The sequence below is a fragment of the Pongo abelii genome, chromosome 16 (genome assembly GCF_028885655.2).
Source record: "Pongo abelii isolate AG06213 chromosome 16, NHGRI_mPonAbe1-v2.0_pri, whole genome shotgun sequence".
Taxonomy (NCBI): Eukaryota; Metazoa; Chordata; class Mammalia; order Primates; family Hominidae; genus Pongo; species Pongo abelii.
This window is the reverse complement of record NC_072001.2, coordinates 68,483,309-68,509,339: the sequence shown is the minus strand read 5'-3', so window position 1 is coordinate 68,509,339 and position 26,031 is coordinate 68,483,309. Positions and strand designations below refer to the sequence as shown.

Genomic DNA, 26,031 nt, shown 5'->3' with positions numbered 1-26,031 from the left:
TCACATTACAACTTCAATTTTTTAAAAAATTAACGGTGGGTTTAGAAATCTGTAGTCCAACTGTGGCTGGGAGCAGAGAAGTTACTTCTCCAAAGCTTCTCAGCAAACCAGTGGGTTTCAGACCTCCCCACCACCCCCAACGTCTAGCTCAGGCGTCATCCCATGAAGCCACAAACCTAACCCAGGAGGCCAGAGCTGCCAGTTTCTGGACTCTGGGAGTGTTTGCCCCCAAGTCCTCTGAAAAGTGATCCTCATCTATAAATAAGCTGGGCTCGCATGTCCCGGCACATTGTGTGGGGGGAATAAAGAAATGTCTAAAACAGCAACTTGATTATGCCCAAGGTATGTATTTTTACACATGCCCAGATATAGTGCATGCACAAATATGCTATTCATAAACTCAGACCAGTGGTTTGAAGGAGACCATATGCCTTGGTGTAGCGTGTGCACATGTGCAGTTAATAAACACACTGCGTCAGGGTGTATGTGCTTCGTTTGAAACTGATGGTAAAGACTAGACCCCAAGGCAAATCCCTGGTATTTATACTATTTTCTAATAATAGGGGATAATCTAGGGGGTAATTTTTCTTCCATGGGAACCAGTAATCAGTGAGAGCAATGTTTCCCAAATCCCAGGTATTCACAAACCACCTTCATAATTGTGACCATACTTATACCATTTACACAATCACTTAATAATTTTCTTTACATCAACTTGCTCTTTTGTAACTTGAACACATTTTAAAAGGGAACATTATCTCACTGCAATAAAATGGAAAACCAGCAACACTTGCCATAAATAGAAGATAGCCATAAAAATAAATAATATAACTTCTAGGATAAAAAGCCATGTATCTGGATCCACTTGAAATCATTTTGTTATCGCCATTCACTCACATTTTAAGAAACATGGAACTAAGGGACTTAAATAACATGGGCTCCTGCCCTACCCTCTCCCAGTGGTTACCATTTCTGTCAATCTCATGTGACTTCCAGCCAGTATCCCCTTGCCCTGGGTGGATCTCAAGGGCTTAGGGTGGGGGCTCCTTGGCCCTTGGGAAATTCAGAGCAGCTGCGTCATTTCTTCTGTGTTCTTTAATCCTCGGGGCCCAAGTGGCCTTTTGTGGGTAGGAGCAGCAGACTCAGGTTTGAGGTTGGAAAAAGAATAATCCCTTCCTTTCAAGTTGAGGTTGTTTTTCATTCTATAAGTAGCTTTTATTTTATTTGAAATTTGAATTTCTTTTAAAATGGTAAAGTATACCAACTTTACAGAAAGGGGAAAAAAGTCGCCTACTGACTGAACACAGCTTTTACCAATTTGAGCGTTTCCTTGCAGTCTTTTGAAATATGTATGTGGGTTACGCCATTGTAAACATGTGTTTAGAGCTTGCAATTCATAAATGTGTTTATGTCCATTATCTAATGTGAGCTCAAAACACATTAAGAGGGTCAGGGTTGTGAAGAAGGCAGGACAGGAATTATTTAACCCATTTTTCAAATGAGAAAACTGTGGCCCAGATACGGAATGTCACTTGCTAAAATCACATACATTGAAACCAGTTCTCTCCACCATGTCACAGTGCTTCTGTGTTAGAGCCCAAGTTACAAACCAAAGTGTACAAGGGCACAGACTATTAGCAATTTACATTTAAAAATTTTTATATTTCCTAACTGATACGTATTAATTGCAAAAAAAAAACCCCACTTAACAGGCACAATAAATAAGAATCCCCCGTAATCCCACTCCTACAGAAAACCCCCATAAACCACATGAGCTTTGCCACCTTTGACTTCTTCTATGTATATCCTAACATAACTTTTCTCTATTTTCTAAAAGTAGAATTTCTTCATAAACACTGTTTTTTTTACTTTTTTCCCCCACTAACTAACATATTTTGAACACCTTTCCAAGGACAGAGCTTCTAAAAACACATTTTAGCAAAGCAAAAGATTTTTTTGAGCAGGGACTCAACTCTGCCACAAAGGTTGGAGTGCGGTGGCACAATCACTGCTCACTGAAGCCTCTACCTCCCGGTCTCAAGCGATCTTCCCACTTCAGCCTCCTGAATAGCTGGAACTGCAGGTGTGCACCACCATGCCTTGGCTAATTTTTGTATTTTTTGTAGAGACTGGGTTTCGCCATGTTGCCCAGACTGGTCTCCAACTCCTGGCCTCAAGCAATCCTCCTGCCTCTGCCTCCCAAAAAGCCCGGCCAGAAAAGATTTTAGATGAACCCTCAAAGTGGTTCCATCTTGCCTCTATTGGCTGCAGCAATAGCACCATATCTGGGGAAAGGAATTCATTCATTCATTAATTTGTTCATTCATTCATTCACTCAATCACATCATTAAGGGAATGTTATTTTTTCAAAGGAGAGACTACCTCTGGAGTACTTGGAGCACAATATTCCCTTGAAAGACCTAGAAACATTGAGGTTAGGAAGTGTAGGCAGTTCCCAGCAGCATAGTCAGCTCGCTAGTCTGAGGGAGGAAAAGAGGAGAAAGAAAGGTCTTGGGGGAAGAGCACATTAGATGGATGGGGGTGGGGCCTGTTTTCTAGGTGGGTCCTACTTGTCCTTCCCCAGTTCGTCCTTTCCTGTCAGTTCTTCTCTGGCAGTAGACTGGGTCCTGGCCCAGGATTTCGCTCCAGCCACACTTGCCTCCCTGTCCCTTTCTCTCGCTCTGCCCCAGCACTTATGTAGACAGCTGTTGGAGCTGAGGGTGAGAGGCTGGGGGCAGAGGTGGGTTTGCCTGTGCAATGCAGGAAAGAGCAGGGCATATTTATGCTTTTTTTCTCTAAGTCCTCTAAGTCTTTGGGTCACGGCAGGTTTGTAGGGCCCCTGTTTAGAACATTCTTCCTCCCCAGCCTTTGAGCTACTTCTTCTGTTCCATGTTTAGATTTTTTTAGACCCCACTTCCCCAGGAGCTAAGGGATCTCCACCAAGCGCACAACTGCCCCCTTCCCTCTCTGACCTTGGCCCAGCCTACATCCCAGAGGCCAGCACAATTTGCTCTGTTGAGAAACTAGGATTCTCAACCTGGAGCTGACCCTGTAGGGATCCCAGTTGGAGGATTCCGAGGGACCCATTCACCCCCTCCTTAGGTCAGAGTCCACTCTGGTCTCCACCATCCCAAACCCCATGGAGACCTCCCTATCCCAGATTACATGGTTTCTCAAGTAAGGTCTCTGGACCTTTCTATTTCTTTAGCCCAGAGGGCAGGGAACACGCTCATCCATCATGCCCCTTCTAAGTAACCTACGTGTTGGCTGGGTCTGCTTGGAGACCACGTCCTCTCCAAGGGCATTCTCAGCCATTCAATGGCTGCCAAGACAGGCAGGTAGGATGAATATGACATTTGGCACCAGAAGACTTGGGTTCGAGTTTTCACTCTGCTCCACCTATGAGATCCTGGGAAAATACCCTCCTCCCTCCGAGCCTATTTTTCACCAGTAAAATGGAGGTTGTGACCTCCTCTATGTCTTGGGCTTGTTTTAAGGGTCACATGAGATAGTGTGAATAAAGAATATTTTATCAAGGGAGGGAGAAGGTAATATGGGCAAGGGGTAAAAAAAATTCAAACTGTATACAAGGATATATAATAAAAAGTCAGTCCCTCCCACCCTCAGTCCCCTGGATCCCAGGTCCCCTTGCCAGAGACAACCACTATTACCAGGAACATTGAATGTATACGCAAGCATAGAAGCCTACATGTCCCCACACATATTGTTTTGTACCAGAACACATTTGGAGATGGCCCTCTATCAGCAAACATGGAGCTGCCTCCTTTTTAGCAGCTGCCTAACATTCCATTGTGCGAATGTACCCAAACCAATTTAGCCAGTTCCCACCCTACAGATGGACACTTGGGTTGTTTCCAGCCTTTTGCTATCACAGACAGTGCTGGAGTGAATATCGTTTAACATGTGCTCTTGTGCGCACATGTGAGAGTATCTGTGGGATAGAGCCCTAGAAGTTTTGATGTTGAGATATCACCAGCTTGCCCTGGACAGATGGTGTATGGGCAGGGCCACCATCGAGGCAGGAGTGCCTTCCCCCATTCCCTCATCCACATGGAGTGTTATTAAGCCTTCTGATTTTCACCAATCTAATAGGTGAAAACGGTGTCTTACAGTTTTTGTTTGTTTGTTTGAGATGGAGTTTCGCTCTTGTTGCCCAGGCTGGAGTGCAATGGTGCGATCTTGGCTCACCGCAACCTCTGCCTCCCGGGTTCAAGCGATTCTCCTGCCTCAGCCTCCCGAGTAGCTGGGATTACAGGCATGCACCACTACGCCTGGCTAATATTGTATTTTTAGTAGAGACGGGGTTTCTCCATGTTGGTCAGGCTGGTCTTGAACTCCCGACCTCATGTGATTCGCCTGCCTTGCCTCCCAAAGTGCTGGGATTACAGGCGTGAGCCACTGCGCCTGGCCTAGTATCTTAGAGTTTTAATTTGCATTTATCTTCCCATGAGCCACCCTCCCTGTGGCCCCCCTGCCCACCTCACAGTTGCCCGCTCCCCTCTTCCCAAGGCTCATCACGCTTCCCAACGGCGTCCTTCAGATCCTGGATGTTCAGGAGAGTGATGCAGGCCCCTACCGCTGTGTGGCCACCAACTCAGCTCGCCAGCGCTTCAGCCAGGAGGCCCTACTCAGTGTGGCCCGCAGAGGTAAGGGGGCTGGCTGGGTGGGAAAACCTGGGGATTTCTGGAACCAGCCACCTCAGAGCTGGGAGGGACCTCAAGGGGTCCAGGCCTTGCCTTCAAGTAGGTGATAAATGTTAGTCCCATTGACAGGTGAGGCGATGAAGCCCAGAGAGGGTACTGCCACCCAGCAAACCAGGGAAGAAAGAACTGGGCTGGAACACAAGACCCCAGACTCCCAGGGCAGGGCTCCTCTCTTCATGCAGAGCCTGTGTGCCCTCCGGTTGGATGCAGTGTCGAAGGCTGGGGACAGAGGTGGGGATGCGTGGCATCTGAGGCAGTGTCAGTGCCTGGAAGCCCTGGTCCCTGCCCCTTTCTCTTCTGCCCTTCTATAGTCACTGAGGGGTTCAGGCACTGGGGGATTTGTCCCTCTCTGCTTTCTGTGCCTTGCAAATCTGGCTCCCTGTGGCCTAGTGCTCTTATCCTTTACTCGTTTCTTTGAAAAGCTCTTGCCCCAGTGTGATGGATTAGGAAGGGCACAGTCTTTGGGGTTGGAAAGACCTGGTTTGAATCCTGGCTTCTCTGCTCACCATCTGCGTGACCCTGGGCTCCTTATCAAATGCCCAGCTCAGAGAGGCTCAAAGAGTCCTTGAGATAAGAATGGAAAGTGCCTGGCACCTGGCAGGTGCTCAACAGATCTCACTTCAAGCCTCCCCCAGGGGCCCCTCCCTTGCTTCCCTTTGCCATGCATCCCTCTCACCTCCCACCCACTCTCCGCACTCCCACCCCGTCCCCACCCTGTTCCTTCTGGGCTTAGCAGGTGGGCTGCTCCCAGTCTGGTGTCGTCTCTCTTCTGTTCTAGGGGTCTCTGCCTCCACCTGCTGGACAATCCAGATATTCACCACTCCACCCGGGGGCCAGGGTCACACAAAGAACTTGGCAGGAAATCAGGGTTTAGGGAGCTGCCACACAGGCAGAAACTCAAGCCCACTGTCTGCCTTTTCCACTGGGAAATCCAAGGCCCTTTGGAGAAGGGATTTGCCTAAGGTCACCCAGTGCGTTAATGGCAGTGCTGGAACTAGAAACTATAACTGTTGACTCCAAGTCTGGTGCTTTGCCCATGACCCTGACAGTCCTCTGCCTAGACGGTGGGTTGCATTTGGGAGGGAAGAATGGAAGTAGGTGTAGGTCTGTCTAATCATTTCTCTGGTGCTGAGTTGAAGCCCAGGCAATTCTTCTGGCTCTAAAAGAAACAGCTCAGAGGTCCAGTCCCAGCCCTGCTGAATTTTATGGCTACGTCCCCCATCTGACAGATGGAATCATTGCTGCTGTCCCCAGTACCACCTCACCAGGTTACTGTGAGACTCAGGTGAGGTATCACATGGCAAATGCCTAATGGTAAGGCTGCCTGCTGGTCTGTCTTCTCGCCAGGGTCCCTGGCATCCACCAGGGGGCAGGACGTGGTCATTGTGGCAGCCCCAGAGAACACCACAGTGGTGTCTGGCCAGAGTGTGGTGATGGAATGTGTGGCCTCAGCTGACCCCACCCCTTTTGTGTCCTGGGTCCGACAAGGTGAGTGGAGGGGGTGGGAGAAGGAGGGCATGGGAAGGGAGGGATGTGGCATCTCACATGCCCCTAAGTCAGGGGGATGTATGGGTGACGACCCAGTGGTCACCAACCTTCTGGTGTGGCAGGAACTCCTTTCCCAGGGCTGGGCGTGGTGGTCAAGTTTGGAGCTGCGTGGGGAACTGGACAGACTTCCTTGTCACTCTGTGTAGCATGTGCTTTACAAAAGCACTTCCAGGCTGCCACTTACAGAACAGTTATTGCAGCCCTCCTGAGGCCAGGTGCTGAGCTAGGTTCTCCACCATAATTACATATTTCTTTTCCTCACAACGGTGTTACAAGTGAGTACTTGAGAGCTGGGAAGGTGCCACATAGCCAGTGAGTTAGGTGGAACCAGACCCCTCTGTTGGTCTGTGTAACTATAAGGCCAGCTCTGGGTCCACCCCAGCATACTGCTGCCTTTGTGTGACTGGCATCATGCTGGGCACAGTGAACAAAACACAGAGAGGCAGGGACCCTGCCCTCTGAACTCATCGTCTAGTGAGGGAGAGAAAACACACATCTATGAAGAGAGGTCTGACAGTATCAGGCTACAAGTGAGAAGTGCCACTGAGTGACTGGAGATGCCATCAGGGTAACGCCAGTGCTGGGCCAAATTTCACTGTGCGGTCTCCTAAGCACTTTCACACCTGTTCTCCTGTCAGCCTCCAAGAGCCCTTTGGGGAGAGGAGGGGCCAGAACTATTATTCCCAGTGGGCAGATGAGGAAGTGGTGGCCTCATACCATAGTGGGACTACAGGCATTTGCCGCTATGCCCGTATTTTTTTGTAGAGACAGGGTTTCTAGATGTTGCGCAGGCAGGTCTCAAACTCCTGGGCTCAAACAACCCACCCATTTTGGCCTCCCAAGGTGCAGGGATTACAGCCATGAGTCACTGCGCCCGGTGCTCTAGCTGAAAGTGTGCTCTTCAGCTCTGCTACCTATGACTAGTTAGAAATGCAGAATCTGGGGCCCTGCCTCAGGCCTGTACATCTTAACAAGGTCTCCTGCTAATCTGTGATTCGTGTGCACAGTACGGATTTGAGAATTGCTGTCCTGGAGGATCCTAACACCTAGGAAGAGAAGGGCTGGAAAGGAGCTTCATTCCTCCTGACCCCAAGCACTGCTTTCTTTCCAGGAACTTACTCCACTAAGTCAGGGAAGGGGAATGGGTTTTTTGTTTTTGATTTTGTTTTGTTTTATTTTTTTGAGACAGAGTCTCGCTCTGTCGCCCAGGCTGGAGTGCAGTGGCGCGATCTCCGCTCACTGCAACTTCCGCCTCCCAGTTCAAGCGATACTCCTGCCTCAGCTTCCCGAGTAGCTGGGACTACGGGCGCCCGCCACCACGCCTGGCTAATGGTTTGTATTTTTAGTAGAGACTGGGTTTCACCATGTTAGCCAGGATGGTCTCCATCTCCTGACCTTGTGATCCAACCTCGTGATCCGCCCGCCTTGGCCTCTCAAAGTGCTGGGATTACAGGCAGGAGCCACCGCTCCCGGCCTGTTTTGTTTTCTTTCTCTCTCTCTCTCTCTTTTTTTTTTAGACGGAGTTTTGCTCTGTTTCCCAGGCTGGAGTGCAGTGGTGTGATCTTGGCTTACTGCAACCTCCGCCTCCTGGGTTCAAGTGATTCTCCTGTCTCAGCTTCCCGAGTAGCTGGGATTACAGGCATGCACCACCACACTCGGCTAATTTTTGTGTTTTTAGTAGAGATGGGGTTTTGCCATGTTAGCCAGTCTGGTTTCGAACTCCTGAACTCAAGTGATCCACCCGCCTCAGCCTCCCAAAGTGCTGGGATTACAGATGTGAGCCACTGTGTCCGGCTGTTTTGTTTTCTGACTGCAAATATTGTACATGTTCACCGTAGAAAACTAGGAAAAAAAAGATGCAGAAAACACTCCACCACTCAGAGATAAAAATTGTTTATGTACCAGTATATCTTCTTTCAGTTTTTTCTATGCATATGTACAGTTTTCTCCCTGAAATTGAAAACATGTGCCGCATTTACAGTTCCAAGTCATATTTTCATTCAACAGTGTACCATAAGCATTTCTCTATCTTTAAAACTTTTTCAAAAAAATTGTAATGACTAATATTCCATTCTTTAAATATAGCTATAATGTAATTCACCAGTTTCTGCTGTTGGATTTTTAAGTCCTTTCCAGTTATCCGCTGTTACAGTTAACACTGCAGTGATCTGCTCTGTTCACAAATACTTGCCTGTACTTCTGATCATCTTCCTAGGACAGGTACACATAAATGGAATCCTTGGCTTCAAGGCCTAGGTAAAGCTCCTTTATGGCCCTTTCTCCAGCATTGCAATTTACTATTTTTAAAAATGTTCTCAAGTTGATGGGTGAAAATTAACATCTGTGTTTTAATATCTTTTTTTTTTTTTTTCATAGAGACGGAGTCTCACTATGTTGCCCAGGCTGGTCTTGAACTCCTGGTCTCAAGTGATCCTCCCACCTCAGCCTCCCAAAGTGCCAAGAGTACAGGCATAAGCCACCGTGCCCAGCCTAACATCTGTTTTGAAGTGCCTTTCTTTGATGACATGAAGTTGAACATTTTTGTGTTTCTTGGCTATTTGCATTGCTTCTCTAGATTTTCTGTTCATGTCTACAAGGCAAGGGCTTTTTAAATGGTTTTCATTTCACATTGAGATAAAAATTTGTGCACATTCGAATCGTTGGCTTGGTCCGACCTTACCAGCCCTAGCTTCATCATAGTACTGGGCTGGGACCCCAGGGAAGGAGCATGTCCTTCTTGAGAGAAATGAATTCAGTAATGAAAACTGACGAGTGTGCTGAGCACCTATTATTAATATATGCCTGCACTGTGCCAGGGGTTCTCACATTCTTTCAATCCTCATGGAAACCCTGCCAGTTAAGGGCTAATTCCCCCTTACAGATGTAGACAGCCGGGCTCAGAGAGTCCCGGCAAGAGGAGGAAATGAGATTCAGACCAGGGACGGTTGTGTTTGCTTTATCCGGGTGCAGAGTGTTCCTGAGGTCCGGAGAGTGAATGGAAGGGCAGTCCCTAGCGTCCCCTCCAGCGCGTCTCCCTCTCCTTCCCCAGACGGGAAGCCCATCTCCACAGATGTCATCGTCCTGGGCCGCACCAACCTACTAATTGCCGGCGCGCAGCCCCGGCACTCCGGCGTCTACGTCTGCCGCGCCAACAAGCCCCACACGCGCGACTTCGCCACTGCCGCCGCCGAGCTCCGCGTGCTGGGTGAGGCGGGCCGAAGGGCGGAGGGAGGGGGTTAGCTGGGGCTGGGGTGAGTAGAGCAGGAGGAGATGGACGGGTGGGTGTGCTGGGAGGACTCAGGCGCTCTCCTGGAGGACGAACTCAGGGAGGAGTCCCTAGTAAGGCGGAGGTGGGGCGAGGGATGGGGACTAGGTAACTGGAGGACGGAGTGCGGGGCGTTGAGTCTGGGATGGAGGGAGAGGGGTGATTGATTAGGGCCTGGCGCGGGTGATTAGCGGGGAGGTGGGACTGGGATTATTGGCGGCATAGTGGAGTGATCTGAGTGGTACTGAGAAAACTGGGGGGCAGGGTAGATCTGGTAGGTGTGGGACACATCGGAGGGCAGGGAGGAAGGAGATGGGTAAATTAGGGGTGGGGTTAGATCCGGGAGGAGCGATATTTAGGGGAGGCTGAGGAGGCCTGGGGACAGTTTTGGGAGAGAAAGGGAATGGTCGTTTTGGGTCTGGGGTAAATGGGGAGAAGAAAGGGTAGGTCTGCGCTGAGCCGGAGTAGTTTGGAAAGGGTGAATCAGGGAGAGGTTAGAGTGATTGGAAGGCGAACGAGGGAGGGCGGTGGGGGGCAGGGTTGGGGTACTGGGGGGAGAAGCAGAGACCTTAGTGGCGGGAGCCCGCGCTCAGCGTCGCCCCTCGCGCCCCCAGCGGCTCCCGCCATCACTCAGGCGCCCGAGGCGCTGTCGCGGACTCGGGCGAGCACAGCGCGCTTCGTGTGCCGCGCGTCGGGGGAGCCGCGGCCAGCTCTGCGCTGGCTGCACAACGGGGCGCCGCTGCGGCCCAACGGGCGCGTCAAGGTCCAGGGCGGCGGTGGCAGCCTGGTCATCACACAGATCGGCCTGCAGGACGCCGGCTACTACCAGTGCGTGGCTGAGAACAGCGCGGGAATGGCGTGCGCTGCCGCGTCGCTGGCCGTGGTGGTGCGCGAGGGGCTGCCCAGCGCCCCCACGCGGGTCACTGCTACGCCACTGAGCAGCTCCGCTGTGTTGGTGGCCTGGGAGCGGCCCGAGCTGCACAGCGAGCAGATCATCGGCTTCTCTCTCCACTACCAGAAGGCACGAGGTACGTTGGCCTGGGGCGGGATGCACCAGCGCAGGCCCCGGCGGGGCGCAGCCGGGAGGGGTTCAGGTCGGATGACTGAAGGGTTGCCTGATGGGTACCTCTGCGGTGAGGATGGACTGGGGTGGGAGCCCATAGGAGAGACCCGCATAGGTATGGTAGGTATGGATTAGGCAACTGGCGCTGGAAGGGCCACTGCTTCCCTCAGTCATATTTGTTGAGAGAGGAGGGAGAGGACGTTCCTGGAGCCACCTCCCATCCCAGTTAACTAACTGGAGAGGGAGGTCATTTCCAGAAAGCATTCCCTAACCAGTGGAGGAATTAATACACTGAGACAGGAAGCTGAGGGAGTTTATACACTCCAGCTCAGATTATCTGGGATGATTTAGCTATAAATAGACACCAGGACAATATGAAGGATTCCTAGACAGACTCCAGCTAGTCAGCACTGAGGGGTGGCACTATGACAGTCCCCTTGTCCCCCGTGTCACCAGGCATGGACAATGTAGAATACCAGTTTGCAGTGAACAACGACACCACAGAACTACAGGTTCGGGACCTGGAACCCAACACAGATTATGAGTTCTACGTGGTGGCCTACTCCCAGCTGGGAGCCAGCCGCACCTCCACCCCAGCACTGGTGCACACACTGGATGATGGTAGGGCCTCTGAACCCGCAATGGGCAGCTTGGGGTAAAGAGAATTCCCTGGGGAGGGGAGCTCGCCCTCTCTTTACTAATGTAAAGGCATTTTTACCTGCTCATATCATCTTTTGTGCCCTGTAAGAGAGTGGGCGGGGGTTCTTCTCCTCAGTTTACAGTTGGGGAAACTGAGGCCCAGAAAATGAGAATGATTTGCCCAGGTCAGTAGTTCAGCTGGGACTGAAGCCCAGGTCTTGTGATGATTCCCTGTGTCATGCAGTTCTCTCTGACACCTATGTACCATCCAGCTGGGGTAGGGGCCAGTGACATTAACCCATTAGACGTGGAAGATTGTGCTCCAAGACTTTTTCCAGCTTCAGGGTGGGAAAGATGTCCCCTCATCCTTCAGCTTGGGGCTCCCCTGAGAAGCTCCCTTTCCTCCCTCAGATCCTGGTCCTGGCCTACTTCTGACTTGCTGTGTGACCCAGGCAAGTCTCTGACCGCTCCCAAGCCTCACCTTCCACGTCGGTGGAGCAGAGCTCACGCTGATGTTCTTCTGTCTCAGTCCCCAGTGCAGCACCCCAGCTCTCCCTGTCCAGCCCCAACCCTTCGGACATCAGGGTGGCGTGGCTGCCCCTGCCCCCCAGCCTCAGCAATGGGCAGGTGGTGAAGTACAAGATAGAATACGGTTTGGGAAAGGAAGGTGAGTGGGGGCGGGTGGGCTGCAGGCATGTATGGGAATGATCAACGTGAAGAGTTGTCAGGGCTGCTGGAGACCTGAGCAGGGTAGGGGAGTCGGAGGAAAGGAAGCAGAGTAGGGGTTGCAGAAGGGTGAACCTGAAAAAACAGGGGTCTGGGCAGGAATGAAAAGGGAAGACAGAGGGGCCTAGCTTAAGGCAGAGGGAGGCCTGGGCTCTCATCCCAACCCCTCTACAGCTGCAGTGTGTACTTCTACTGAGTCCCTGCCTCAGTTTCCTTATCTGGGAAATGGGGAGCTGAGGTGGGAGGATCACTTGACCCCAGGAATTCAAGGCTGCAGGGAACTGTGATCGTGCCATTGTACTCCCATCTGGGTAACAGAGCAAAACTCTGTCTCAGAAAAAAATAAAAGGATAAAAAGTTAGGAGAAGGAAGGTAGCTGAGGGACCAGGGGAAGAGTGAGGAAGGAGGGAAGGGTGAGGAAGTGGCCATGGTGGCCCTCAGGGCTCTGGAAGCCAGGCATTCTTGCTGGCCTTCATGGTCAGCCCCTTGTGTCTGCATCCCGTGTGTGTGTGTGTTGGCAGGGGATGGTCATTGACAGCTCCTGGGGAAGCGGGGAAAGCCTGCCATCATTCTCCCTGCAGCTGAGCCCAGGCTGATGGCCTGCATCAGCCAGAGTTGGAGGCTCAAGCGTCAACCCTGGAGCCATAGAATCTGCCCAGGCACTGAAGGGTCAGTGCTGAGAACGCCTCAGGCTCCCATGGGCATGGAGGAAACAGGATATGAGGTGGAAGAGCCGTGTAGGGGGGTTTAGGATCCTGTTCCTCAGGTGGCTACCCAGCAGCCCACCTTTTCTGTCCCTGCAGATCAGATTTTCTCCACTGAGGTGCGAGGAAATGAGACACAGCTGATGCTGAACTCACTTCAGCCAAACAAGGTGTATCGAGTACGGATTTCGGCTGGTACAGCAGCCGGCTTCGGGGCCCCCTCCCAGTGGATGCAGCACAGGACGCCCAGTATGCACAACCAGAGCCACGGTACGCGGTTAGAGGAGAGACAGGACAGTGTGTGTGTGACTGTGTGGGTGTGCGTGTGTCCTTGGGACCCAGCGCCCCACCCCCCGGCCCCGCCCTCCATCAGAGACCTTCCGTGGCTCCCTCCTCTTGATGCGTGAGTGAGGCTTAGGTGCAGCGGTGAAGGGCTGGGATCTGGTGTCCCTTCGATTTGCTGTGTGACCTTGGACAAACCATTCTGAGGCTTCATTTACTGCCCAGGAGTGCCATGAGGTTGAATAATGTATCGTAACTAAAGTGCTTAGTACATAAAAACTCATTGAATTGTAGCTGCTTTGAGGATGATGGTGATGATGATTGTTTTTGTTGAGAGGCCCAATAAGAGTGATGAAATGCTGACCAAACCGTGCTACGTGCTCTCTATGTGACACTGGGTAACTTACTTAACTCTCTGAGCTTCAGTTTTCTTATCTGTAAAGGGAAGGTTGTAGTATTTTCACTATTTTAGAGGGTTGCAAGAATAAAGTTATAATACCCATACAAAGTGCATAGGACAGTGTTTGACACATTGTAAGCTCCTCACTCTCAAGTGGGCCTCCCTGCTGTAATGGTGGCATCCCTGTTTCCTGGCCTCAGCAAGCACCACCCCCACTGCCCCCGATGTTTGATTCTTCAGGAGACTTCACAGAGGCCGATTCTGTGCCAGGTGCTATCAGCCTGCTCCAGAGGTGCTCCTTGCTGACCCCTTTGCAAATGCCCAGCAGACACCCCTGCATTCCCTGCACTCTGTGCTTGTAGAACAGTGAGTTCACCTCTAGACCGAGCCGAGGACTGGCACTTAGAGTGGTGGCTGAGTGGTGATGTGTTGGGAGAATGCTGGCAAGGCTCTCACTGAATGCCATCTTCCTGCCTCTTCCTCATGCCTCTTCCCTGTCTCCTATCCCTGGCCTCCTTCTCCTCATTCCGCATTCTGTTCCTTAATTTTCCCATCCTGCTCCTCTGCCCCCCAGTCCCTTTTGCCCCTGCAGAGTTGAAGGTGCAGGCAAAGACGGAGTCCCTGGTCGTGTCATGGCAGCCACCCCCTCACCCCACTCAGATCTCTGGCTACAAACTATATTGGCGGGAGGTGGGGGCTGAGGAGGAAGCCAATGGTGATCGCCCACCAGGGGGCCGTGGAGACCAGGCTTGGGATGTGGGGCCTGTCCGGCTCAAGAGGAAAGTGAAGCAGTATGAGCTGACCCAGCTAGGTGAGGACGGCTGGGGGGAGGGGGAGGGAGGGATGTAGCTTCAGTGGGGACTGGGCAAGCTGTGTGAAGGAGTTAGAGATGGGATGCTCTCTGTGGACGGGAGAGTGACCCCAGATGTCCCCCTAGCCATTAAGCCCTGTAACCTTCCCCAGTCCCTGGCCAGCTGTACGAGGTGAAGCTCGTGGCATTCAACAAACATGAGGACGGCTATGCAGCAGTGTGGAAGGGCAAGACAGAGAAGGCGCCCGCACCAGGTGAGGGCGGTGGGGGAAGAAGGCGGGGAGGGCTCAGGTGAGGGCTCTGCTAGCTGCTTCCTCTTCTTTTCCTTTGGGCCAGCCTCGTGAGCAGGCACTTCAGTAGCCTCAGCTCATGCCCAAACCCATTCTCCTAGGATTAGGGGTCCTCTTTTAGCTCCAGAGAGCCTCTGTCATGGAGAGAAGCTTGTTTGTTCACTGTCTTAGGCCTGCCACCTTATTTTCATTAGCCATGAATAGTGCTGATTTCCAAAGTTTGAACAGAGGGAAACCCTATGGTTGATCAGTAACTCCTGACCCCAAGTTTGACCATAAAACAAGTTTTTTTAAAACACATTTGTCTACATCACACTATCAGACTATCTCTCAAGTCTAAGAAGAGTGAGTATCCCTGTGTGACCTAATGGGAAACTGAGGCTCAGAGAGGAAAAGGAACTTGTCCAAGGTCGCACAGAGCCTAGGCTAGAACCGGGACTCCTGGTTTCCAGGCAAAACAACTCTTTCCACTGCACTACACTGCCTTGTGGCCCTGCATTGGACACCTCAGTTGCCCATCATGATACTCCCTCACCCCTAACTTCCCAGCCACGTGGTTTAGCAGAGGGAGTAATCAACCAGAAGCCATGAAGCTTGGGTTCTTTTTTTTTTTGAGACAGAGTCTCACTCTGTTGCCCAGGCTGGAGTGCAATGGTGTGATCTCAGCTCACTGCAACCTCTGCCTCCTGGATTCAAGCAATTCTTGTGCCTCAGCCTCCTGAGCAGCTGGGATTACAGGTGTGCACCACAACACCCGGCTAATTTTTGTATATTTAGTAGAGACGGAATTTCACCATGTTGGCCAGGCTGGTCTCGAACTCCCGACCTCAGGTGATCCACCCACCTTGGCCTCCCAACGTGCTGGGATTACAGGTGTGAGCCACCACACCCAGCTGAGTTCTAATTCCAGTTTGTTCATTTCTTCATTCAGCAAATATTTCGCTGAGTGTCTACTAAGTGCCAGCTGCTTTGGGAATTTAGTGGTGGACAACACAAATAAGGTTCTTGCTCTCTTGGGGTTTATTTTATGTTTCTAAAATAAACACTTATAAATATAGTGTTTATTATATTTCAATTTCCTATCTATTTTTAAAATATTAAATAATTTAATCCTCATAACAACCCCATGAGGTAGGTACTATCATTAGAACAGTGAATGGAGACACAGAGAAGGTAAGTAATTTCTCCAAGGTCACACAGCTAGTAAGTGTCAGAGCTGGAATTTGAACCGAGGCAACCTGGTTCCAGAGTCTGGTTCCACGGTTATTCATTGCTGTGATTTGCTGCCTCTCTCTTTATTATGTTCTTACAGACTAGTGTTCCACAGTCAAAAATCAAATTCTTGGAAGCCTCAATTGCCTTATCTGTGAAGTAGGAATGATGCCACTCAACTCACAGGATCAAAGGAGAGGGTCAAAGAAACAGCCTTGGGAACTGTAAACCACTATACATATTTAAGGACGAGTATCCTCCCTCCCTTCCTCACACTCTAGTTTTCACCTTTCAGACATGCCTATCCAGAGGGGACCACCCCTGCCTCCAGCCCACGTCCATGCAGAATCAAACAGCTCCACATCCATCTGGCTTCGGTGGAAAAAGCCAGACTTCACCACAGTCAAGATTGTCAACTACACTGTGCGCTTCAGCCCCTGGGGGCTCAGGAATGCCTCCCTGGTCACCTATTACACCAGGTGGGGACTAATGCCTTTACTAATGTAAAGAAGGGAGGAAGAGCAGGTAGGGGGGTGGTGGTGGGAAGGCAGCAGGTGGTGATCAGGGAAAGGCCCCTGGGATTCAGGAACATGTCATGGCTCACCTGTTACACTGAGGCCACACAGGGGCTGCACAGGGTCCACGTCCTTGCCTGCTGACCAGATGGTAGCGAGGAGGCCATCCAATCCCGTCCCCTCACAACAGAGCCTTGTTCTCAAACTCTGGAGAATGTGACACAGGACGGACCTGTTTCTCCAGCCTCAGAGGGCTCCCAGTCTGATGGTGAAGAGAACCCTGCCCCTGTCCTCAGAGCTGCTCCCTCCACCCTGTCAGATGGGGAGACAGAGCCTGAGGAGCCTGAGGTTTGGTGGAGGGAAGTCGCATAAAAAGCAACTGATATATACAATTGCCATGAAGGCAAAATTAAGCCAAAGAAAAGATGCATCGGAGATGATTCCATAGGTGGAGAATAACTTGGATTAATCCAGGAAGGTTTCCTGGAGGAAGGGGCCTGGTTTTGAGATTGGACTTGGAGCAGCATATATCCAGACTTCTCTGTAGGTCCCTGGGTGGTGGTAGTGGCCTCCAGGCCAGGGAGCAGCTTCCCTTCCCAGGGTGGAGCCTGGGGGCTGGGGCTGACTGCAGGGGAATAGATTTGGAGGGGGCTGCCCTGCTGGGAGAGTGTGCCTGAGAGCACTAGTCACGTTTCTTGCCTTAGCAGTTCTGGAGAAGACATCCTCATTGGCGGCTTGAAGCCATTCACCAAATACGAGTTTGCAGTGCAGTCTCACGGCGTGGACATGGATGGGCCTTTCGGCTCTGTGGTGGAGCGCTCCACCCTGCCTGACCGTGAGTGGCTCCCAGCCCCTTGCCACCAACCCATCTTTTACCTAACTCCTTCTTGCCCCAGCAGCAAGAAACATACCTCAGAACCCCAAGGTTTGGGCAGAGCTGAGGGCAGAAGAGTTTCTGGGAGGGGAGGAATGTTAAGTCCCTCCAACCACACACATTGTTTTCTAGAATTCCCCAACTAGAAACCAGACCTCATCTTTGCTTTGTGGCTTGTTCCATGAAGGAGGGGAAGAAGGGAGGTCATGTCCTCATGCCCTGTCCCCCAGCTCTGACGTCTCTTCCCATCTCCTCTCCTGCACCCCAGGGCCCTCCACACCCCCATCCGACCTGCGACTGAGCCCCCTGACACCGTCCACGGTTCGGCTGCACTGGTGCCCCCCCACAGAGCCCAACGGGGAGATCGTGGAGTATCTGATCCTGTACAGCAACAACCACACGCAGCCTGAGCACCAGTGGACCTTGCTCACCACGGAGGGTGAGGCTCCTGCCCCAGGGCATCTGCGCAAGAGCTTCCCAGCCTCTCCCGCTTCCAGCAGTGAGAACAGTGCTGGGGTTTGTTCCAGGGGCTACTGGGAGAAGCAGGCAGAAGCTGCTGCCTAAGTGGAGAGCAGACTTTCCCAGTCCCAATTCCCTGCCCACCTCTGCATCTACCCACCCCATCCACCATCCCTGCTCTCCCTGCCTCCCTCACCCCCAGGAAACATCTTCAGTGCTGAGGTCCATGGCCTGGAGAGCGACACTCGGTACTTCTTCAAGATGGGGGCGCGCACAGAGGTGGGGCCTGGGCCTTTCTCCCGCCTGCAGGATGTGATCACGCTCCAGGAGAAGCTGTCAGGTATGAGCGCAGGGCAGCCCAGGTTTCCCAGAAGCCCCTGGAGTTGACTTCCAAGCCCCTGCCTGTGGACACAACTACAATTTCATTGTTTTGCACAGCCGTCCTCCAGGTTTGGTGGGGGCAGAGCAAATGTGAAGGGGAAATAGGTGTGGTTCAGTGATAACTTGGTTCAGAGGTCAGGTTCGTGGGGGACTGGCTTTTTTTTTTTTTTTTTTTTTTTTGAGATGGAGTTTCACTCTTGTTGCCCAGGCTAGAGTGCAATGGCGCGATCTCGGCTAACTGCAACCTCCGCCTCCCAGGTTCAAGCGATTCTCCTGCCTCAGGCTCCCAAATAGCTGGGATTACAGGCACACACCACCATGCCCAGCTAATTTTTGTATTTTTAGTAGAGACAGGATTTCACCATGTTGGCCAGGCTGGTCTCAAACTCCTGACCTCATGATCCGCCCACCTTGGCCCCCTAAAATGCTGGGATTACAGGCGTGAGCCACCATGCCCAGCCAATTTTTGTATTTTTTAGTAAAGACGGGGTTTCACCACATTGGCCAGGCTGGTCTCAAACTCCTTACCTCAGGTGATCCACCCGCCTCGTCCTCCCAAAGTGCTGGGATTACAGGTGTGAGCCACTGCATCCAGCTGGGACTGGCTTTAGAGATGAGTTTCTTTGGGAAATTGCTTTGATTGGAGGATTAACTTGGTGAGGTGATGAGCTTTATGGGGTGGAGGTGGACAGCAGGACTGGCTACATAATTTCCCGGGCCCAGTGCAACATGAAAAGGTGCTATCCCTTATTTTAAAAATTAGAGGTCGGACGGCCGGGCGCGGTGGCTTACGCCTGTAATCCCAGCACTTTGGGAGGCCGAGGCGGGCGGATCATGAGGTCAGGAGATCGAGACCATCCTGGCTAACACAGTGAAACTCCTTCTCTACTAAAAATACAAAAAAAAAAAAATTAGCCGGGCGTGGTGGCGGATGCCTGTAGTCCCAGCTACTTGGGAGGCTGAGGCAGGAGAATGGCGTGAATCCGGGAGGAGGAGCTTGCAGTGAGCCGAGATCATGCCACTGCACTCCAGCCTGGGCAACAGAGCGAGACTCCATCTCAAAAAAAAAAAAGAAAGAAAAGAACTAGAGGTCGGGCATGGTGGCTTGTGCTTGTAATCCAAAGTACTCATGCACTTTGGAAGACTGAGATGAGAGGATCACTTGAGGCCAGGAATTGAAGACCAGCCTGGACAACATGGTGAGACCCTGTCTCCACAAAAAAATTTAAAAATTATCTGGGTGTGGTAGCTCATGCCTGTGGTCACAGCTGCTTGGGAGGCTGAGGTGGGAGGATCACTTGAGCCCAGGAGGTTGACGCTACAGCGAGCCATGTTCATGCCACTGCACTCCGGCCTGAGTGACAGAGCAAGACCCTGTCTCAAAAGAAAAAAAAATACAATTTTAAGGTGGTGACGGCAGAGCATTAACTCAAGCGTGGGGTCCATCCAAGCATGGGGTCTGCGCACCTGCGCATGTTGCACACCCATGCAACAGCCCTGGGAGCAGGCAACACGTGCTTCACCAAAGGCCAGTTTGAGGCAGAGAGACCATAACTTCTGGGTGTGTTTTAGAGAGGACAGTCAGAGGGAGAGGTAGTAGCAGTTTCTGTGAGGCTCAGGGCCCTCCTTTCCTTGTATCAGAAGACTGTGAGCATCTGAAGGGTGAGGGTCCGGCTGGTGTCTCCTGAGAAAGCCATGGATAGTCCTGATCTATGCCCTGTACCCTTCTTCTGTCCTGACTGCTCCGTGCCTCTCTCTCCCCCACCAGACTCGCTGGACATGCACTCAGTCACGGGCATCATCGTGGGTGTCTGCCTGGGCCTCCTCTCCCTCCTGGCCTGCATGTGTGCTGGCCTGCGCCGCAGCCCCCACAGGTGAGCAGGGGAGCCAGTCTGACTTCAGGGAAGGGAGACTTCCAGGAAGGGCTGCAGAATGGGCCATCGGGGAAAGTGGCCATGACTTGCCCTTGGCACTCCCAGGAGCCCCGTTAAAGTTAGGACTCTGGGATGAAGGAATCAGGGATGATGTCCTCATGAGAATGGGGAGTGGACTTAGGGGAGCCCCAGGCTACCCCCCTCAGCAAGGCCAACAGAACTGCCTCGCCCCCACTTCCTCTGTAGCTGCCAGCATCTTGGAAAGAGGGGCCCCAAATTTCCAGATGCCTAGAGCCAAGGGAAGAAGAGCCCTGTTTACAGCATCAGAGACTGTTTTCAACAATAGCAGTTTTTCTTACTCATTGCACAGACCAGGAAAGCAAGTCCCAGAGATGGGCAGGAACCTCCCCAGAGACATAGGCTGGACCAGATCCCAGCCCCGCCCGACCCCTTACTCTGACCGCTATGCCTTGTTTTCCGTCTTCCCTTCCAGGGAATCCCTCCCAGGCCTGTCCTCCACCGCCACCCCTGGGAATCCCGCGCTGTACTCCAGAGCTCGGCTTGGTCCCCCCAGCCCCCCAGCTGCCCATGAACTGGAGTCCCTTGTGCACCCCCATCCCCAGGACTGGTCCCCGCCACCCTCAGACGTGGAGGACAGGGCTGAAGTGCACAGCCTTATGGGTGGCGGTATTTCTGAAGGCCGGAGTCACTCCAAAAGAAAGGTAAGTCAGAGCCCCACATTGCGGCTCATTTCTAAATAGGACACCAGGGGGCGACAGAGCACAACGCGTGGCTATGCGAGCATGGCTCTACCTCCTCTTCGGAGCCGGCTGCGGACGCCAGGGCCTCTCTCCCTCCTCCACGGAATGGTTGGCTGGTCAGGGAAGCACATGGGCCTCCATACCCCGGCAGAATAGATCAGCTTGGTTCTCACGAAGGAAAGGGCCTCCCAGCAGGTGACCCAGAACACCCAGCTCCCTCCTCATCCCTGGAGCTGGGGAGTCCTCTGAGACCCAGACATCCCCGTGTGGGGAGAAAAGGCCAGTCGGCTTGGCTGTGGCCAAGTGGGACTGGGACCAGGATAAGGTGAGGCCTTCGCTGGGCTGGTCCCTTTCATGCTGGCAGGGGTGGCACATCCCACCCGACTCCGACCCGTCCTCCCTCACCCTCTCCCCGCCTGGCTCGGACACCGCGGGCTTTGCAGAGCATCTGGTGTTCCGCTCCTCTGCAGGAGGACTCATCCTCAGATTACCCCGCTGACTCTGAGCCTCTGATGCTCCTGCCCTGAGCCTTGGAGAGGGAGAGAGCAGCGGGTGACAGTCTGGACCCTGCTCCCCCGCGGCCCATCCCAATTCCCTCACCTGGGCTTCCCTCTCCCAGCCAATCCTGGTCGTGCCCCTTAGTGTCCCCTTCTTTCCCCCGTGCAGATCTCCTGGGCTCAACCAAGCGGGCTGAGCTGGGCTGGTTCCTGGGCAGGCTGTGAGCTGCCCCAGGCAGGCCCCCGGCCGGCTCTGACCCGTGCCCTGCTGCCCCCTGCTGGAACTGGGCAGACGCTGTTGCTGCAGGCTCTGGTGTACGACGCCATAAAGGTCAGCGTCCTGGAAAGAAGGGGCAGGAAAGAAGGAAAGGGTCTCTGTGCTTGTGAAGAGGAAGTAATGAGTTCTCTGGAGACCCCTGGGTGGTAACTTCCCTCGGGATAGAAGTCTAGCCAGGAGACCCCTGGAGCCTCCAAAGGTTGAGTAGGTGGAGGGCAGGCCAGTTTGCAGGAACTTGTTTCAACCTGGGTTGAAAACAGTCCCTCCTCTACCCAGACCTAAGTGGGCCACAGCAGTTCCGTGGATCTGAGGGTGTGGCTGGCCTGAGTACGCTCAGCCCTTCCTCCTGTCCCCAGAGGCCCTGACTGAGTCTGGTACTCCTGAAACTCCTGGACGAGGGCAAATGGGAAGTATTCCATCATTCCCTGCCTTTGTATAGGTTCGAACAGTTCCTGTGTATCCTTTACCGGCTCCTATGTGATACCTACTCTGATGGAGGGTCAGACTTTCTGCCCCATGTACGCTGGTCATTCTGATGATTACTCTCAGTAGTAGTCAGTTTGTCTTTGTGTTCTCTGCTCTGATCAGGGCAATGGGAGGAAGAAGTCACCCCCAGCCTGCAGGAACCAGGTGGAGGCCGAAGTCATTGTCCACTCTGACTTTAGTGCATCTAATGGGAACCCTGACCTCCATCTCCAAGACCTGGAGCCTGAGGACCCCCTGCCTCCGGAGGCTCCTGATCTCATCTCGGGTGTCGGGGATCCAGGGCAGGGGGCAGCTTGGCTGGACAGGGAGCTGGGAGGGTGTGAGCTGGCAACCCCCAGGCCAGACAGACTTACCTGCTTGCCAGAGGCAGCCAGTGCTTCCTGCTCCTACCCGGACCTCCAGCCAGGCGAGGTGCTAGAGGAGACCCCTGGAGAAGCTGCCAGCTCAAAGCCCCCTGCCTTCTAGGAGCCAGCCCAGGCCTGCCCAGATCCCCGGTCTCCTCCTCTGCCTAGCTCTTCCCAGAGGGTGTGGTTTGGGGCAGGCAGGTATGGATCACATAGGATGCGACACCTGTGGCCGTGTATGTCTACATGTGTGCCTGTAGATAACATCATCAAGCCCTTTGGAGTTTCCTAAGGTGCTTTGGCTGGGAGGAGAGGAAAACATGGATTATTCACTCCCCCCATACTCTTTGTAATACGCATGTGACATGTGAAAGACATACGAGACACAGCTACATGTGATGTGCACATGTGTGAAGTGCACGTATGTGTACTGGTTTGTGAGCTGGGAAACCGTGGCCCAGGTAGTGGTCACTTCAGCCCGATTGGTCCTCCAGGTCAGGATGGTGCTCCACAGTGGTCAGTCCCCAGCCCTGTGGGCCGCCACCTCCATCACCCAGCCTTTTATTACACACTCTGAGAGTGTCTCCAATGCCTGTCTGACAAAGACAGTCCCAGCCCATTTTCCTGTCTGGCTGGGTTGAGTGCAAGCAGGCTCTGAATGCCTAGCATTTTAGCTGCGTCACCTCCCAGCTCCTTATTGCCCAAATAGAGAGGGTGGCCCTGGCTCCCCTCAGAGCAACTCTGCATTTAATTTTGTAATTTGGGAAGTGCCTGGTTTTGAAAATCCGCTTTCTCTCACTTTTCCCCTCCTTCTTTGCCCCTGGCTGCTCTAGTGTTCTGTCTCCCAGTCACCTCGCTCTCCCAGCACCAGTGCCCTTCTCCTGCTCCCAGATATTCTTTCCTTTCCTCTCTCCTGTTTTCCTTCCTCTGCTATCTCTCGCACCTCTCCCAGACTGTGTCATCTGGTTCTCCTGCCTGGGTTCAAACTCTGCATCCTTCTCTAACAACGTGACTACCTCATGTCTGCTTCAAGGCCCCCATGCCCTCCTGTATCCACGGCCGCCGTGCACTCGCCTGCCATCCTCCTGCCTCCTCTTCACTCAGTGCTTCTGCTTGCCCTGCCCCAGGCAGCCCGCCCACGCCCAGTGCAGGTGTGGAGAAGACCTTCTGGCTTCCCTGCATCTTGCCTTTGGGATTGGGATCCAAGGGTTCTCCATGGATGGATCCAAGTCATACAGGGGAATGTTTGAGACAGGGAAGGAGACTGTGATCCAGAGGCTCAGAATAAAAAGATGCCCTCTCTTCTATGCAGGGGGGCAAGTTTACTGGATGGAGATGATTTGGGTCTTTCTTCCAGAGAAGGTAAAGGAAGAGAAGGGGAGTGAGAGTTCAGGGAGGCCCTTCCCACCCTGTGAGGCTTGACTTGATCTGGGTTGGGGATGACAGGAATCTCACCCTCCGGGGTACTGGCAAGGAGGTCTTTGCACAGGAAAAGGGGTAGCTCATTTCAGTTTGTTTTTTCTTTAAATTGAATCCTCAAGTCATTTTCTGTTCACCTGCCGCACAGGGACAAGCTTGACTTCTATTTTCTGTGTAGTGAAAACAATGTCATTTATTTGGTTTTTCACCTCAGCCCTCTCATAGGAGCGTAGAATGTTAGGGTCTTTACTCCCTAATGATGTCTGATTGGCACATGAAGAGTTAACTCTGGCTTCTGGGCCAAATTCGAAATAACCAGTCCATTTTTCCTTTTTTTTTTTTTTTTTTTTAATGGTGAAATGTCTCTCAGCACAGTTGCGGCTTCCTCAAACCCTGAAAGCATCTGTGTTTATTATACTCGGGTGTCACTCACTGTTGATGTCTGCACCTACGTTTCCACCTCCTCCCCCTCCTTCAGCCAGCCTATGATAACACTAAAGATTATTAATGTGGTTTTGTATCTCGTTAAAGACAGAATTGTCACTTGTACTATTTCTGCAGCATTCAGCGCTGCTGTGGCTAACACCACTGTGTATGTTTCATCATTGCTCTGAAGGTCAAAAGCCTCATTTTATTTTGCTGGTTTGATTTTTTTTTTTTTTTAAAGAAGAAAAAAAAACTGCCCTGAATTAAATGGCTGTTTTAACAGTAGGCTCTTAGCATTATACCACATAGTCATTTTTCATGTTCTTGTTTAACAGGCACTGAGGTTCTGGTTTAAATTAAATAGCTGCAAATGAGACAATTTATAACCCATTAGGTTGGGTGGAAAATTGTTTCTCAAAAGCAAATAAGTAATAAATCTGGTATCTGCCTATAACTCACAGTTGATAAGAAAGTGGCCATTTCTCACTAGCATTATATATGATTTGAGCTCTGGGTAATTTGGAAGTGTTAGGTTTGTGTCTTTGTAGCAGTATTTTTATTAGAAAAGAATCTATTGGCCTTTTATAGGGTATTAATCCCTTTGTCACCTACCATTGATGCCTTAAGTTTTTTGAGTCTCAATTAAAAATCTTCCTTTTCTTGATGCATGACAAGTGTAATCAGTACTTGCTCATTTGTCTGTATTTAGTTTATGCTGTACTATTTAATTATCCTCCCAGCGTTTTTTTTTTCTCCTTACAAATATGATATTCTTTAGTGTTAAGCTAAGGCATTGATTCATGTATCTGTCCTGATAATGAATTAATAAACTATTTTCCAGAAATGTGGAATTCTCTTTTGGAACCATTGACTATGACTAGAATTTCCTCAGCCTTTGTGCCCTAGGGAGTTTATTTCTTACTGGGATGGGAAATGATGTTGTTGTTGTTTTTGAGACAGGATCTCTCTCTGTCACCCAGGCTGGGGAGTGCGGTGGCACAATCACAGCTCACTGCAGACTCAGCCTCCTGGGTTCAAGCAGTCTTGTCACTGTAGCCTCCCTAGTAGCTGGGACTACAGGCACATGCCACCATGCCTGGCTAATATTTAAAAAAAAATTTTTTTATAGAGATGTGGTCTCGTTATCTTACCCAGACTGGTCTCGAAGTCCTGGGCTAAAGCCATCCTCCTGCCCCAGCTTCAAAAAGTGCTCGGATTACAAGCATGAGCCACTGCCCCTTGGCCCAAAATAGTGTTTTGTTTGTTTGTTTGTTCAGACTAATCTCACTTTGTCACCTAGGCTGGAGTGCAGTGGCATGATCTCAGCTCACTGCAACCTCTGCCTCCCAGGTTCAAGTGATTCTCCTGCCTCAGCCCCCTGAGTAGCTGGGATTACAGGCATGCCCCACCACACCCGGCTAATTTTTGTATTTTTAGTAGAGACAGGGTTTCATCATGTTAGCCAGGCTGGTCTCGAACTCCTGACCTCACGTAATCTGCCTGCCTCGGTCTCCCAAAGTGCTGGGATTACAGGCATAAGCCCCTGCACCCAGCTCAAAATGGTGGTTTTTGAGGGTAAAGAGCAGGTGATCATGGGAAAGAACTAAACCATCTTCCTCCCTCAACAGGCACTTAGGAAAAAGACGTAAACTTAAGAAAGATGCGTTCTTTCATGGCACTTCCTTAGACTCTCTGGGGATCTCTTTCCATCTGGGCATACATTTCTCTGAACTTTTTTGGGTGCAGGAAAGAGGGAACAACTCCAGAGATTTGGGCTCCACAACTATTCTCCTGTATAACTCTGGTCACCAAAATTACTCATGGCCACACAATCACACACACGTGCACTGTGTGTACAAGCTCAGAGACCCGCACATGCATACTTTGCCTTCACAAACACCCTTGTGTCTGTCCGTTAATGCAAATGTGCACACAGTCTCACACACAAAACTCCACACTCACACCCCACACACATCTTGGCATCACAGTTGGCAGCTGCTGTCTGCTAAGATCTTTACAGAGCCTGGAACATGCTTTCTATTGGAGGGAATCAA

General features: G+C 51.7%; 1 protein-coding gene across 1 annotated transcript in view; it reads left to right on the top strand.

The window, feature by feature from the left end:
• The window catches only part of IGDCC4 (immunoglobulin superfamily DCC subclass member 4), a 40,738-nt gene extending 15,917 nt beyond the window's left edge, over positions 1 to 24,821 (top strand). Inside the window, 18 exon segments of the mRNA XM_063716173.1 lie at positions 4,531 to 4,667; positions 6,072 to 6,212; positions 9,322 to 9,477; positions 10,152 to 10,565; positions 11,057 to 11,221; positions 11,769 to 11,906; positions 12,769 to 12,939; positions 13,926 to 14,162; positions 14,315 to 14,416; positions 15,960 to 16,143; positions 16,887 to 17,014; positions 17,322 to 17,492; positions 17,715 to 17,852; positions 19,662 to 19,767; positions 20,261 to 20,489; positions 21,195 to 21,356; positions 21,891 to 22,218; positions 22,221 to 24,821. Of these exon segments, the coding sequence (XP_063572243.1) occupies positions 4,531 to 4,667; positions 6,072 to 6,212; positions 9,322 to 9,477; positions 10,152 to 10,565; positions 11,057 to 11,221; positions 11,769 to 11,906; positions 12,769 to 12,939; positions 13,926 to 14,162; positions 14,315 to 14,416; positions 15,960 to 16,143; positions 16,887 to 17,014; positions 17,322 to 17,492; positions 17,715 to 17,852; positions 19,662 to 19,767; positions 20,261 to 20,489; positions 21,195 to 21,356; positions 21,891 to 22,218; positions 22,221 to 22,300 (3,187 nt within the window). The 3' untranslated portion in view covers positions 22,301 to 24,821.
• Positions 24,822 to 26,031: the final 1,210 nt, after the last annotated feature.